The 16,227-nt window shown below is 40.7% G+C and overlaps 1 protein-coding gene across 9 annotated transcripts in view; it reads left to right on the top strand.

The window, feature by feature from the left end:
* sox6 (SRY-box transcription factor 6) overlaps positions 1 to 16,227 on the top strand; it is a 132,255-nt gene that overhangs the window by 53,717 nt on the left and 62,311 nt on the right. For all 9 annotated transcript variants that reach the window (XM_035682452.1, XM_035682450.1, XM_035682447.1 and 6 more), the window contains one exon: positions 12,184 to 12,273. In XM_035682452.1, coding sequence (XP_035538345.1) covers positions 12,184 to 12,273 — 90 coding nt within the window. The remainder of the gene's footprint in view (positions 1 to 12,183; positions 12,274 to 16,227) is intronic.

A 16,227-nucleotide genomic window follows, 5' to 3' on the forward strand; every position in this document is an offset into this window, starting at 1 on the left:
GTGTGTGTGTGTGTGTTCTCTCTTGGCCTGTGTGGCGTGGTGCACCAGCCCAGCGGAGCAGTGCTCTGGTCTGTCACTTTTGTTTGAATAGGTAATGTAGATCTGTTCAGGCTGAAGAGACATGAGCTGGAATCGCTTGTTAGGACACATGATCAAAAGCGGCTCTCTGCTCTCTGCCAATCAACCCTCTTGTCACCCTGTGAAGCAGACGTTAAATAGATTTTTCGGCTGTATGCCGCGGGCAGCCTGCCAGCCTGACATGTGAACTTTCACAAAAAAGATACCCTGCCCCTCACTCCTCCCTAATCTCACTTCCCCATCCTCTTCCATCTTGTCCAGTTTTTTCTTTGCCTCTTCCTTTCTTTTTTTCTCCCCTTTTTCATGATGTGGCTACCATCTTGTCACCGTTACCTGATCCAGATCAAAATTTTCCCTCCTCCTATGATTTTTGTCTCCTACCCCATCTTAGTCTCCAGTGACAAAGTTGCTCCTATGCCAGGCTGAGATCAGAGCCCAGGGCTAAATGGAGTGGCTGTATGAGGGGAATAGGGAGCACAGAGTGCCTGGTCCACTGCTGAATTATGTATTTACTATCTGTTCCAAAACACAGCCCTCACGTAACACCGGCACGTCCCCACAGGATGACGGGGGACTGACACAGGTTTCACTTTACACAAGCTAAGATATAGATTTTGTTGCCCCTTTCAAAACGGGAACCCTTTTTGCTGCCTTGGTCATTCAGATGACAAAACAAGCAGCTGCTTCTTCAATGTGCCATTCTTTGCATTCAAGATCACCTTCCCCAGTTCTCATATTCCGATTAGTCAACAGTAGCAACTGCTGCGGAGCATTCCAGGGGCCATCTTCCTGGGTTTCAGCTGTTGAGTGTGTCCCCCTGCACCCATGCAGCACAAAACTCCCATTGTGATCCTGGCTTACTGGCTGCACAGGAACCCCTTGATAGGAGGAAACGAGTGTCTCAGAGAGACAAATCACAGCCAGGGTTGCACAGAGGCTTGTTTGTCTTTACATACTCACACACCCACTCACTGCTTGTAGGTATAGTCATCAGTGACATCACTACTTGTGCAGTAGCAGTTCGGGGGAAATTGGGAAATATTTATATTTGCTGTTTGAAAAAAAACAATAGATTCGCCTCAGCACTGTACATGGGTGATTGGCCGATTAAATCAGCAGCAGTTTGTAATGGTCTGACTGTTTAATGTGACACCGCAGTATTTGGAGGGGCACAGAGATGGTGAAACACTGACACATAAGAAGGCAGAAGCCATTAATGGTACTATATCTGTCATTGGGCCGTGAAGCCAAGAATTGGGAAATGCAGCTAAAAGGAACATGAAGTGGAACATACACAGAGGAACTTCATATAGTCAGGATAATGTAGGGGGAGGGGCCGAGGCAGTCAGAAATGGAGAGAACAGGGGCTATTCCACAATGGGATGGGGCGCAGAGGGAAGACACATGTGTCCTGCTGTGTGTGTGTGTGTTGTGTGTTGTGTGTGTGTTGTGTGTGTGTGTGTGAGTGTGTGTGAATGCCTGCAGTAGGGTTACACTGGGAGATTTGTGTGCCAGCTCAGTATCACTGTCCTAGCTGTGGCATTCAGCTCCCAAGCATTCTCCACACATAACTTGACAAAAGAGCCGGTGTCATCTGACCAAGGATCAAAATAGTGTGAGTGTAACTCACACCCTGGGCACAGACAGTCTCTGTGGCCTGCTAATGATTTCAGAGCACATAGCGGGCTTGTTCTGTAAGTCAGACGTACGTCAGCCATCCAGCTAGGAGATCCGCCTTGACACAAGCAAACATGACAACTAGTGTACATGCAGCCTATTAACATATTTGCATTGTTTTTCCCAAACAGCAAGCATCAATGTCTTACACCAAACTTTGATGGTTGCGTCTTGAACAAAGAGACTGTTTAATCAACAGTGATGAAACAGATGTCCTCCCACTCAATGCTTTTTCTTTCTCCTTGTTCAATAACATTACATGCGCCAGGAGATGAGATGAGGATGTCAGAAGAAACGAATAGAAATCTGTTTTATTGCACTGCAAAGCCTCAGTGCCAATGATTATAATTATTTGACAAACGTCATCTCTCTTTGGAAGTACCTCCAGAATAATTTTTTAAGTCTGCACCGGTCGGATGGTTAATATGTTTTAAGACCACATCGTCAATTGCACATCACGGTAGTTCAATCGATAAATTGACATTATTATTTGAAATTGAGATTAATGATTTGTTGGAGCGACCTTTTTGCTATTGAGCCAATTATCATAATATTGGAAAAAAGGAAATTTGGTCATTAGACTCTATACAATTATGTTTTTTTCTTTACTGCACACCTCATCGTCCTCTTTCCTTCTTCTTTGTAATTTTTTTCCTGGGTGGGTGGCACTTTGCTCGACAAAGCCCATACTGTAAGCCTGTTGTTAGTTTTCCTGTTGTGAGCTAGACCAATGAGCTCAGTCACTTATGAGAAGCAAATTTCTCCATCGTTGCCCAGCAGGTCTCAGTCCATATGGCTCTGTATACAACAGAAAGCGAATGGGCCAATTGAAAGGAAAAAAACAGCTTCTATTGTTGCTGTACCAACTTGAACAACAGCACATTGAGGCATGTAGCAGTGGGCAAATGAATGGGGACCATGTACAAGTTGGAATGCTTAACCTTTAGACGTGCTATAGTTACTGCATCATTTCTTCATCCAGTGGCAAAGAAATCTGAATTTTTTAACTTTGTAATTCATTTCATTGGTCAGTAATTGTGTTAAACAAGTTGGTAAAATGTTAGTTCTAGTTTGATGACACAGTTTAACAAAAGACCACAAAGAGATACTATTACTAATACTAATTTTAGTTTTCTGTTGTGTGCATGCATCTCCTTTTTTTCCCCTCAGAGAACGAATGACACAATCTAAAAATAGTGGCCTTTGGTCTTCCAGTCCACTAAGCAGTGCATGTGCATACTGAACTCTGGCATCTTAGTAAACAAAGTTGGCTGGAGATTCAATAAACGACTTTAATTACTATTTGAAAATGAGAAAGCGAAACTGCAGAAGTTGAAATTAATAATACCCTAGCTGTGAGTTTAGTTTTCTTTTTTCCTCTCAAAATCTGTCATTTAATTGAATGGAAATTTATAGTATACAGTTGGAGGGTATTCACACATGCACTTTAGCAAAATTCAACACATTTAAAGTATGCTGCATTACCAAAAGTACAGTATGTTGCCTAGCTTATTCTTGTAATTTGTGATTTTTTAATATCTCATCTTATGGTTCAATCTCTGAAGCGCATCGGCGGCGTCCGGCGTTTATGATGAAATAAAGTTTCAATGTCTATACCAGACACTTGGCTTCACTGCAAATTGTAATGCATTCATGTGGATCCTATTAGTCTCTTTTTGTCCTTGTAGAGTCAGACACCCATTAATTTACTAAATCACACTGAACAGCCATGATCACAGTACTCCACGTTTTCTTCACACATCTATTAATTTAACATAGATGAATAAATGTGAATGTTTTCGAGCATTGATTAGCTGGCAAGTTTATATCTGACAGTTAAATTGCAGGGTACCCAAAAAAATCTCTCCAATGCAAGGTACCCAGTAATTTAATTTTTGTGTGAAATTATTATAATTTATTACAGTGTGTGGACCCTAATGATTACTGACATCAAATGGAAATTATAAATTGAAATCAAGTCCACATATTTCTCCTCGTAATGTGCATCTTTACAAGTGCTGATCCCCTCATCAGCAATGGCTGAGATTCCAGAAGTAATGTCTACTTTTTCTTTCTAGTAAACCAAACACACATATGCATCACTTTATCTTTTTTTCTCTCTACCTGCCTTTCTGTTTTGCTTTCTTGCTCTATTGTTATCAAAAATAAATAAATGAACCAATGTTGCACTTGAGATATTTTAAGGCACTGTGCTTTATTAGGCTTTTTTTGATTAAAACACAAACAATTGTGTAAAAATGCCCATGGGATTGGGTGTTTTATCTTGATAAAACATCCACTTCTTTTTGACCTTGTGCGGTTCTTTATACATGTACTATTTGGTCTTGCTTAATTTAATCAAATTAGCAATTGTAAGGTGCATTGTATTGATAGCTGTGCTCAATAGACTCCCTTTGCTGCCTGATTCGAGCCTGTAAAGCAAAGACAGGGAGAGGAGAGGGAATGAAAAGTTCATTTTGCTATCCAAGCATTTAATGGTCCTAGTTCTTAAAAGTGACCTTGTGGGGTAGAGAGCGGAGCAGCACAGCAGCTCCTTCCAGATGCACACATGGCATCCATCGGGGGCACAATCACGCACAGTCCCAACACCTCAGGCTCGGACATATGTTGAGTTTTATTTCATTCTTCTGACATTAATCCTATTCACCAGCTGTTCTGCCAGCTGCCACTCTCCGGCTTAAGGGGAGATTGCAGTTTTGGGGGCTCTGAGTACTGGTTTATCTTGGCTCCTCATCTGCTCCTCACGAAGTTTTGATTAGATTTTTTTCCTTGCCCTCTTCCTACTTCCAGGTTCCTTGAGTTGTATACTTTCCTGCAATCCTTCCCTCTCTTTCAACTTCTTTGCTTTTGTTTTCCCCCCTTTCTAAATTGTTGTATAGATAAGAAGCTGCAATTTGACTGAATCTTGGCTTTTTCTGGCCCATGCCCTCTGTAAGGATTACAAGTCTTCGCCAGTGTTTCTTCAAGATATGATCATTTAATGCTCAGAATATTTATTATAAATGGCTTTCTCCAAAAAAGTAAAGTAAAGAAATTGGGAATGCACAGCATTCTCAACATGCAGCACACTTGCCTCTTGGCCCTACAACTTGTTCCACTCTTTATCTCAAGAAAGCATTTGTAAGGAATCATAGCACTGAAACCTGCTCACCCCACAGTCATCTAACAGCATTTCTGTAGGATTAGCCTGGACATGGCCTCAGCCTGTACAGTTATGATTATTGACATATTGGGCCTGACATATTTCACATTTATGTGCATTGTCTGGAAGCATACTCAAGTGTTCTCAATGTCATTTCTGCTGAAGTACGGCCAGGCAGTCTGCGAGCAAGGGCCGCAATGAATTGATCATTGCTCACTGCTCACTTTAATAATTCAAGCCTGATTGCCACAGAGTGCCGCAGTAAAATGGATTGGGAAAGGTCACATGCTGCTCAGCTCAGGAGGTGAAGCCCCTTGAGGATGGTTAATTCATATATGCTTGATAGACACGTGTCCTATTTAGAGAGGTCAGGGTGCTGTGTATGTATAAGTCTTCTCAGAATGGCCAGGTCAACACTGTGGGATTAACACGTTGGTCAGTGCAGATAAAGGCGAGGGATAGTTCCTCGTCACATAGGCCAGCGTGTTCAGATGCTTGAGGAAAAAGCCACAATAATCAAAAAGTTACCTGCAAATTTTCCTACTTTAAATTGCAGTTTATAATAGTTTTGACCTGTGGTTGTATGTGTCAGGATCTTTCAGTCCACTTGGCATTTAAGTCGGTAACCTTCAATTGCTAATGGAATAGATAAAAGAGATTCCAGATTAAATTAGCTGGAAGCAACCACAAAATATTCACCAAAGAAATAGAGTGGCGCAAAATACAACATTGAATTTTTATTGATTCCTTGAATACAGGAATACAGGATGCCACAGACAAAGCAGCTTCTCAAACTCCTATTCCTTTGAATAAGAAAAACTACAACCGACCCATGACCCTTCTACACACTAACAACTAATGTTGGTACTTAGTGAGGTATGATTATGGCCTTCATGTTGAGGTAAAGAAGGTACAGTAAGAACTAAGGAAACAAGTATGAAAAGAAGTGAGGCAGCAAGGGAGGACATGTGTCAGAACCCCAGATGAAGTACACCTCATCCAAGTTACCTACAATGTATTTATAGCAACTGTTTACATGACCAAACAGGATAGTCTAAAGGTGACTAACAGAGATGTTCACCAAGTGGAATAATGATTAGGTGTCAGTTAAAGAAAGCCCACCACGAGGTGCAGGTGCTCCACAATACACTGACATGTCTGGACCTTTTTATTTATGCATGCCAGCACTAGTAATTACATATTAAAAAGCTGGAATTATTTAACTGCACCAAAAAGTCTTCTTGAAATGGTAGAGCTTATTAAGACTGTTGACAACGAGGAAAGGTAATTGCCTGAAAATGAGCGACAACGCACTGTTGTGCTCAGAATGTTTTTTTCCCCCCAGCTCCCTCTTTAGCGTTTGCATTGTGCAGCATCACCCGGGTGTGTAACCTATTGCGTTCCGATTGCTCCCTTGCAATTAGTGCCCTTTTTGTCCTCACTTCAATAACGCCATGATTATGGAGACTTCAGGAGTATTTGCAGCATCCAACAGCTGTTGTCTCAGGGACTACCGGCTGAATGACAAAAACATGTTTTCTCTCTGCATTTCACTTCCCTGCCTGCCTCTTGTAATTATTATGTTTTATTTGGTGTGATGATGGGGTCTTGTTTTTAGTGTGTCTGTGATTAAGATATTCAAAGGACTCCTTGGAGTGTGTCACAGTCATTTTCTTTTTTATCAATCTCGACTTTTGATTTGTTTCCCGTGCAGTGCAGAGTGGATGGGAAATTAGACGTCAGCCTATCATTGTCTGACTGAAATTCGAGTTTCATCTCTGAGACAGAAATCTATGCCTGAATTAAAGAAATATACTGTATCAAACAGTGAATGTAGGAGTGAAATTTAAGAGCTTTTTAAAAAAAAAAAGCTATTTAAGACATTCCAGTTTTTAGAATTTAAACACATCATTTTAACATCTGTAATCACATGGTAGAGTCAATACAATAAAGTATATCAAAAGCACTAGAATCATATAAAAGTCATTAATGCTAAATTTATGACTGTATAAATCATTGCAAAATAAAAATGATTTCTGTAATTTTCAAACTGAGCAAAAGTGGATATTCCTCATCCCATTGCTTACTTCATTAGACCGCTTAGCTAAGCATTACCAGGCAGCAGTCATCAACATATTATATTGCACAATTATATTTCCTTGACAAGATCCCAAATGAAAAACTTATTTTTTTCTTTTCTCACATATATTTTCTGAACATATATGCAGGGCACGAAATGTCTTTGTTAACCACAGCCTAAAACCTATCCTCATTTTCTGTGGCCCTAGATATATTTAACAATTTGCATATGTAATATTTCCACATGTGTGGCTTGTTTTGTTAGAGCAAACGTAAGCATTTTCACAAGCTTATTGATCTACAGTGTAGAATGAATGATAAAGAAGCTTGTTCAAGGACATGGTGGTTACTGGTAGGTCAGGTTTTATACAATTGATTTTTTTGTTTTTTTCATATGTAGTTTAACACAGATTTTTCTGTATTTTGAGCAGCTAGTCTATTTGTCGAAATTGCAACAAGCTAAATAATTTTATTTTGTTGCTTAGAATCACTCTTTTCTTTTAAATGGTGTTTTCTTGAGGTTTTGTTATTGCAGTTCTTAGATCTTCCTAATGCCCAGTTTAGTGTTCTGTGGAGGTTTTGGTTTTGGTTGACTATAACTGGATCATGACAAATTGTAAAAAATGTGTTCCATTCAAGCTGAAGCTTGTTTAGAGACTCTAAACCCCATTTCCTGTGTGCCTCGGCTCCTCCTCGCTGCAAATAGCATTGTTTCCTTATGTGCCTCACTGTACGGGCCTCTGCATTCTGGGGAGGAAATTATTTATATGGTCAGTGTCAGTTGATCATTGATTTGGTAATTACATGTTTCCCCTTGAGGCTGGGACAACTGATATACAAGGCCAATGCTAAAGGGGAGGTCTCTTAGTCTGTTATCCATGACTTACGGCTAATTTGACTCTCCTAGATAGCCCCCTTTTCTCTGCCAACTGCTTTTCAACACAACAAACACTCAAACACAAGTATCATCTTTCTCCCGGGAGAATAGTACACACAGAGAAGCTCAGAATGTGGTGGCAGACAGTTGAAACGATTTCATTGCTGACAACACAGGGTAATAAAATACCAATTGCTGCATGTTGTAACAAACCATTTCTGTACTTTGAGTCAGTCTTTTAAAACATGATGGCATGTTTGGTTGTATCAACAAATTCAGTAGATGAAACCTTTTAGACATTGATATGTAAAAATGAAAAAAAATTTGGCCCAAACAGTGCTAGTATATTTGCTAACTTTAATATACACACTGGACTTCACATCTCCATGCCAATCTGGGGGGCTATTAAAAATTAGTGTGTCATGAATTTATAAGATCTACTTTATTACTGCCCAATCCAATTCCAAAGTGACAAGATTTGATTTGTTTGAAGCTGTGTTTATTTGTCTATTTTGTGTTCCAGTCAGTGATTTGAGCTTTTCTACAGTTTGCAATGATCGTTTGAATCTGTTTAGAGCAGCAATAAACACATAAATTAGCAAACGACTTTCCCTTACCTTCGCCTCTAAACCACAGGCATTCAATTTAATAAAAGTGTTTTGTCTTACTTAGTGTGAACAATAAAAAAATGAATTCAGATTATTAGTTGTTACATTAAAACACCAGATAGTAATAACTGTATGAAATATGAGAGGGAAAGAAATTTTCTCTCGAGACCGTCAGGGAGTCAGTCGGTGTCAGGACAGATAGTGGTAACCTGCCTCCCCGCTTCACTACTGTGGTTTATACTGAACATGATATTCTGGCAGAGCTGACTGCCAGGTGCTGAAAGCTTTGTTTATGTCACACATCAACCTAGAAACATTCCTTTGTTGAGATTTATGAGGATCATTAGCTTTGTTTTTAATACAGTAAAATAAAGCTGTAGCCTAATCTAGCCAACTCATCTCAGCTTTAGGTGTCTCAATCCCTGCGCCGGTTCACCCACATCAATAAGATCACAGAATACCTGCACAGGAAAGCTGTATACTAGAGATGACAGCACTGATAGGAGACAAACATATTGAATCTGGCAGAATTAAATCAGTGATGACTTTTCGCTTTCTTCTGAGTGCCACTTGGAAACTCTCAAAAAATCTCGGGAAAGGATTCAGGGCATTTTTCCAGCTATACAGCACCAGCCCCAGAGAAGAGACAATGAGACCCAGACGGGCTTAGTAGTCCAGAAACCATTCCTCTCTCAATGGGAACACATCTTGGACACACACTCCAGTAGTTTTGTCTTGTATGTTGCTATCTGTGCTAGCTGCAGAGTGGAGGGGGTCTCTGCCAGGCAAGGGTCCATAGGGACCATTGGAATCGCTGGGGCTGGAGGAAGTTGGTCTGGGTCCAGTGGGGCGATCTGGGCTTGGTGACAAGCCAAGCTGTCTACTGCAGGGACGCTGGGAAAATGTAAATAAGAGCCTGATAAGGGCTATTGTTTTCATTCCATTCTCATCCCAGCTGAATGGCCTGCTCCCCAGCCACAGAGCATTTTATCTCGAGAGGGGGAGGGAAGAAATGGAAGGGGTGGGGGTGCGAGAGATTTAAGAGCCCCCATAGGAAAATAAAAATAAACTCACTGGACTCTTCTCTTGTTTTAGCTAATTCCCCAGTATGTGATGTCCTACTTTAAAAGGACAAGAGCAGAAAACTCCTCTTTACAGTAAAAACTTCAGAGGTTCCGCAGCAACTGTCTTAAATAATTATGTTTGCTTTTCACTTGCAAATCAGTGAAGTGTGAATCTTTTATAAGAAATACTTTAATTTATCAGAAATAATTTGTTATTTTATGGTGAATACAGTGTGTATCAATTTTGACATTCTCTGTGTCATAACCTGACAGTAATTATTATGTTGATGCTAACCAGTGTTTCCATTGGCATCTATAATTTCTCCAGAAAAAACAGACAGACATTTTAGAAACTGAAATAGCATTCCTCCTATTAATCTAAATTCTTCTGAAAAATAGGCTGTAGAAGGGGGCTTTGAAAAAAGCCAGACATCTGACTCATTTACTGTTTCCTCGAGCACGCCTGCGTAAAAGTTGGTCTGCTTTCACCAAATCCATTTTTGGTTGCCTGTTTTGTCCACGCTGTTCGAACACTGAAAGATGTTTGAGAGTTATTTTATAGACTAATCCAGGTCATTATTCACCTCTCCCAGGTGGAAGGCAGGGAGGACAGCGGTGCATTCCAGCTGTAGTCTTTCCTGTTGGAGGACTTGGCAGGTTGTGTCTGGCCCAGCGGAGGGGATGGAGAAGTGAGGGAGCGGCAGCCCTCCTGGGAGGGAGGTGGAAAGGAGGGGGAGGACTGGAGTAGAATGGAAGCTGGCACCACATTATCTCCAACAGTTGGTGCATTCCTTAATGATCAAGTGCTAGAGCAGCATCTGTGATGAAAGTGTGTGTATGTACGTATGTGTGTGTGTGCGCATGTGTGTGAGGAAGCATATGTGTGCATATTAACATATGTTCACTGCGTTTGTTTAATTCCCCTTTACACCACTTTAAAAATAAGCCTTTTCTGTGCTTTAGGGGAGAAAATGTCATGCACTGATGTTGCTCTGTTTGTCAGAAGATTATGATTTCAGGGGAGTTTGTTGTTCCGGGAGAGGAAGCTGTCTCACTCAGGGGTGAGGCGCAAGGAAGAAGAGCTGAGCTCTGCTACTCCCCCCTGCGCTTAACCCCTGTTTTAAGATCTGTGATCTTTGTGCCATGGAGGGAGTTATGGACACAAACACACACAACACACACAGCCTTTTTTTCTCCCTCTTTTAGGGTCAAGGGGACAAACTGTGAGTTGGGAATTGGAAAGTCAATAAAGCAGAAGTAATGTTATAATGACCCAGAACTGAAGATGTCCTGTCGACCCCCATCACATTGGAGGAAGTGGACAATCAAACAAAATGGTCACTCTGCTTGATCTCTCTGAAAGCCGTCCTTAAACAAGGCCACAGTGGAACTATTGACTCCCTGTTACTCCCAGTTCCTCTGAAGTCAGTGTGTTTGTCAGAACGAGCAACGGTGTTTGGTTTGTGGAAGCAAAGGAAAAGAGATGTTACAGACAGATAAAATGAAACAACACATGTACACGTTGTAAACTGTATAAATCTCTTCTTTGTTTGATGTCAAGGATGATGATGGTGAAACTGGAAGAGTCTAAAATATTGCATGTGACCGGCCCTTCTCAGTCATTCTCCATTTCTCTGTGTTAAACATTATGTGCAACTTGGAAAACAAACACATGTGGCATCATTTGAATCATTAACATGCTTATGAATTGTGCCCTTTTGTTGCCAGAACTATGATCATAAATGATATGTGGTTGGACTAGTCATTATGGTGCCCGGGGGCTTTGAGGTCATAATTAGTGTGTCTGCTTTGGTTTTGCATTTTTCTCCAAATCTAGAGAAATATGGTTTTACAAATTATATCATCCTCAGGCACTATATGTAACATGACAACAATTCCTATAGAAATCAGCACAACCAATTTATATTCATCAAATAGAGTGTATTATATAATTGTTGTCCCAGAGCTTGATTACACACAATTGCTGCCTGTTCAATCAGAATCAACAGGACTATACACTGCATGTCTTGATCTAGTTCAGATTGGAGGCAGTCTGTGGAGACAGTGGCTCAAGGTGGTGGGCTGCTTTTGTTGCTGGTGTTTGATGGGAACAGGCTGACCCCTAAGCAGTGCAAGGATGGTGGAGGCCTGGGTCAGCCGGCCCAGTGTGTTCTTTATCAGCTACCGCAGCGACAGCATGGCAGATTGCAGCCATTCCTCCTCTGATTCATTGTCTGCTGGACAAATGTTAATTGTTTTCATCATTGGCAGCCATGTGAACGCTCGGTGTACCCAGTCTCACTTCCTTCCCACTTAATGTGCGTCTCTGCCCTTATTCTATCCCCACAATGCCTGCTTCCCTCCTCACTCCACCCTTTGCTCATCCCTCTACTGGCAGACTGAGTCTTTTTTAATGCTTACTGCGCAATACCATCAAATAAAATAACCCTCTTTTATCTGGTACACTGACTTTCTTTAGTTTTTCATTTAAGTGAATAGATTTAGAAATTTATACCATCCACAATATGTGTATTCTATACACAATATCCAATAATCGTAAAAAGAAAAATTAAACGAGGGACTAAATGTTCTCTTTCAAATGACTTTCTATTTATTTTTTTCATTTTTCTTTTTCAGAATCCTCATGCATGGAGAAACTTCTCTCTAAAGACTGGAAAGAAAAGATGGAGAGGCTCAACACCAGTGAACTTCTGGCAGAAGTGAAAGGTAGGACTACACACTATCACACAAACATCACTTTTAAGCCATGTCCCTCATTCCTATCAGACATACATTATCTATGTACTGTATAATCTCAGAAACAGCCTTGTACTCTGAAATAAAACAAAGGCCTTTGGCTGCCCTCCTCATTCATTTCTCTCCTCTTATCTTTTGTTGGAATGCCTGACTCCTTCCAAAGTGCTGTCTTCAGAATTCCAGCCCATTTAGACTTATTCTGAGGCTCCCTGTGTGCTTGTCAGCGGTTTATTGTTGTTGTCCCTTTAGACGGCCATGAGCCTTGCTACTCTGCTCTGGCACACGCAGTACATCCATGCTGCTCTGGTAATTGTTGAACCAAAAGTGTGCTTGATGTAAACAGAGCATGGCCGAGCTGAGAGGAGAGAAGCCGTTAGGAGAGGAGATGGTGCTCAGACGCACAGAGTCGTCTCCTCAGTGAGCCTGCGTTTGAGTGGAATGTCTTGACTCTGACAGTGAACGCCCTGCGCAGTGTATTAAGTGCAGGACGGCAAAGCGCAACTCAGCACTCCCCCAAAATCTGTGTTTATGACAGGGTGAAGGTGGGCCTAAGATGGGCAGGGCTGCTGCGCAGTCCTTAGCACTGACTGTTACTGAGAGCTGGTGTGTTTATACAGTGCAAGAAAGCACAATACCAGCTGGCTGATAACACCAAGCTGTCACTGGCTCCTACACTCTTTAAGTGATTACCTTCATCAGACAGCTTCTTGTGTCTTGTTTTTATTTCTTGGAAACCTGAACATGAAGACTATTCACAAACCTATAAAGGCCCACTTCACTGCTCTGCAGGTGATTTTGATAATTTGCTTATTTTTTTCTTTTTATAAAGGACGTGTGACGTACATAAATAAAACTTTGGTTTTAATTATTGAATTACACTTACAGAGGAAATGGAAAAAAGGCTGTTGAATGTTCTAATAAGTATATTCATTGGCAATAACCTTAATGAACTGAAGGATAAATCATTGCTTGGTAAACTAGATTCATTGTACCTGCCCTGGTATACTGTATGCCACAGTAGATCAAAGTGCACTGGATAAAATGTTTAAAATGATTTAGCCTTTTGAAAGCTGGTCTGTTAAATTACAGGCAGGGCATTTCTTCTGTTTGATGAATGGGAACGGGAAGGTTACTTGGTGGTCTGTAAACAGGTAGGGAGTCTGATAATAAACACTATGGCCTCTGTCTGTTGATGAGTTATGGAGACAGTCTATACACCACAGTTACCAATATAAATGCTTCTCCTATCACAGTGGCAGCCTTAGATTTTTAATTAGCATGCCATTTCGTATGACTGTAGACATTTCAAAGGGCTGCTTTGTGCTCCCCCTTACAAATGTCTCTCTCTCTCTCTCTCTCTGCGTTTGAAGTCTGCCTGATGTAAATACGGGCAATTAAAAAGAAGCCCAGGGTTGGAGACGCACAAGGTCTGCCTAATTAAAACACAAACAAAGGTACCAAGCAGAAAACACCTTATGATTAAGATCTAAAGTGTTATGATGAATCAGAGGTTCCATTAATTGTTAGGTTAAAATCAGTACAAAAGGAAAACATGCCTGTAGGTTTTAAATCAATGAAAGAAAGAAAGAGACTAAAGGTTGACATGCAGATAAAGACTACAGCACCTACCGGCAGAGTGGCCTTGTATATTCTATGCTGATTGCAAACCAATTTACTGAGCACCTCGTAGGCTACCTTTTGACATTGTTCCAAAATCTCAAAACCTTGAAAGACGAGTAATTGTGTTATTGCAGAGGCAAGTGGTGCAATCTGACTGGTGAGGAAATAATTTCTCAAAAAACGAAACTGAAAAACAATTGGTGTGACAGAATTTGACCCGAGCCTTTACCCATGAAAAGAAAGACATTCTTTTACTCTCGTTGTGTTCAAACATGCCCCGAATACTTTATCCTGTTGAGGTGAACACGCACGTACAATAAACAAACAAAGCAAAACAATTGTATCAACAACATCAGAGATTTGCTTTTCAAGGTCTGCTAACCCAACCTACCATTTACCTCATACAGATGACACATCTCTAATTATAGCTTATTGACATGTGGGTGTTTGGCTACATAATGTGCTGTTTCTGCGGGAAAGACATTTTTTTAGGTTTTAGAGTAAGAAGAAACAAGCACAATAATCCAGTAGAGGCGGTGTGCTTAAGCCAGACATGTAGAATGGTGATATTAAGGGTTAATGATTTTAAATCTCCATCTGCCTTTTCTTGTGTGCTGTTAAGGCTTAGCATCAGCAGGGGCAGGCAAAAAGGAGTTTGTGAAGGAGCATTAGTGGCGGATTTCTTTTCACCAGTCAATTCCAGAGCTAACTGTTTGTTTTCATACCTGAGCTTAGCTGTCAATCTGCAGGAACGATGAGGAGGGAGATGAAATCTGCTGAACAAAACCACAGAGCAAGAAAGGGAGGCCGTCTGGAAGGGCTCCAAACCACAGAAAGTAGCAGATAATAGGAGGCAAGGTAGAAGGAGGAGTGCAAGAAGGAGACAGAGAGAAAGAGCCAGAGAAAGAAAAAAGGATTTTTAGACATGGATACTTAGACTTGACATTTATAATTATATACCTCAATGAGATTTCTCTCTTAAAAAAATGCAAAGTTCCCATTCATCACAATTTACAGGACGCGTGTAATTACATTATTGCACTGTATATATATGTGTGTATTTATGTATATATACACACATAGATTGTGTCAAATGTATACAAATATAGGACACAGTGTCCTATGGCAGATAAGGTTGCTCTCTGTTGCATGCTTGCTCTGTGCAGGGTCTCTGAGCCTCATACTCGACAGAGCTGTTTAAGTTTCCCTGCTGAGTGCCAGTTTCCCGGCCCCCCGTTGGGAGAGGAAAAAAAATGCTCAAGCATTTACTCAAACTGAAGGAAAATATGTAGTTACTAAATTGGAACACAAGCTGTATTCATTCTCTTGGAATTTGCTAAAAAAAATATACAAATAAGAAAAAAGCTTAGCATTGTACACTAGCGTTGAAAAGGCAGCTTGGATTCCGAAGCAGAAAAATCGGGGCTCTTGCACTGTCACAATCAATTTAAGAATGGTGTCTACATGACAGTGGTCGGGTGCTCACAGACAGTCCTGTGGCAGGCAGATAAGTGGAAGCTCTTTAGGAGGAGAACACAGGGCAGGGCAGGGCGGCAGCTGAGACTGATTTGAAGCTGGCCCCACCTGTGCTGACTTTACTCCTGCACAGAGAGAAAGGGGTCCACTGTGTGAACACACCGTCCATATTGTTCAGCCATAGGGGTTAGCTTGAAAACACGATTATTCACTATAAAAATATAACTTTATCCTTAATGGCAAACTGGAGATCCGCGGCACAATATCTGTGCACACAAGGCGTCGGAAAAGAATCGTGTATGGTGAACTTCAAATGGCTTATGTATTTTCTCAACATACTGCATATAAATATTATGTATATCGTATTTACCCGAACATACAAAAACATTCACACAAACAGCACAAAACAGTATCTGTCCAGTTGCTCCAGTCAAAAATGCCTCAGTTAGCATTTTCTCCACAACACTTCAGTCAACTGTTTGCCCTGTGCACTCAGGTGAAATATGAGCCACAGTAAATCATTATTCCTCAGGCCACATTTGCCAGATGAATGTATGAGAGTGTTGGACTGTGTGTTTTTCTCCTCTAATGAATTGAGGAATTTAGCTTGTGGCAATGGAGGTAAAAAAGGAAGTGCTGTCCTGAAGTGGGTTTGTGTATGTGTGTGTGTGTGTGTGTTTGTGTGTGTGGGTGATAGGGATAGAATTCTTTGTTTGTGCCTTGAATTATATTTCAGTGGTTTGTCATGGTTTGTTTAACTAATGACTTTTAAAGTTGTATAATACATTTCATGCAAACAAGTGCATTAATCCTTTTTTCATTTGAAGA

The sequence above is a fragment of the Morone saxatilis genome, unplaced genomic scaffold, assembly GCF_004916995.1.
Source record: "Morone saxatilis isolate NCDOM2014 unplaced genomic scaffold, NCSU_SB_2.0 Contig11, whole genome shotgun sequence".
Taxonomy (NCBI): Eukaryota; Metazoa; Chordata; class Actinopteri; family Moronidae; genus Morone; species Morone saxatilis.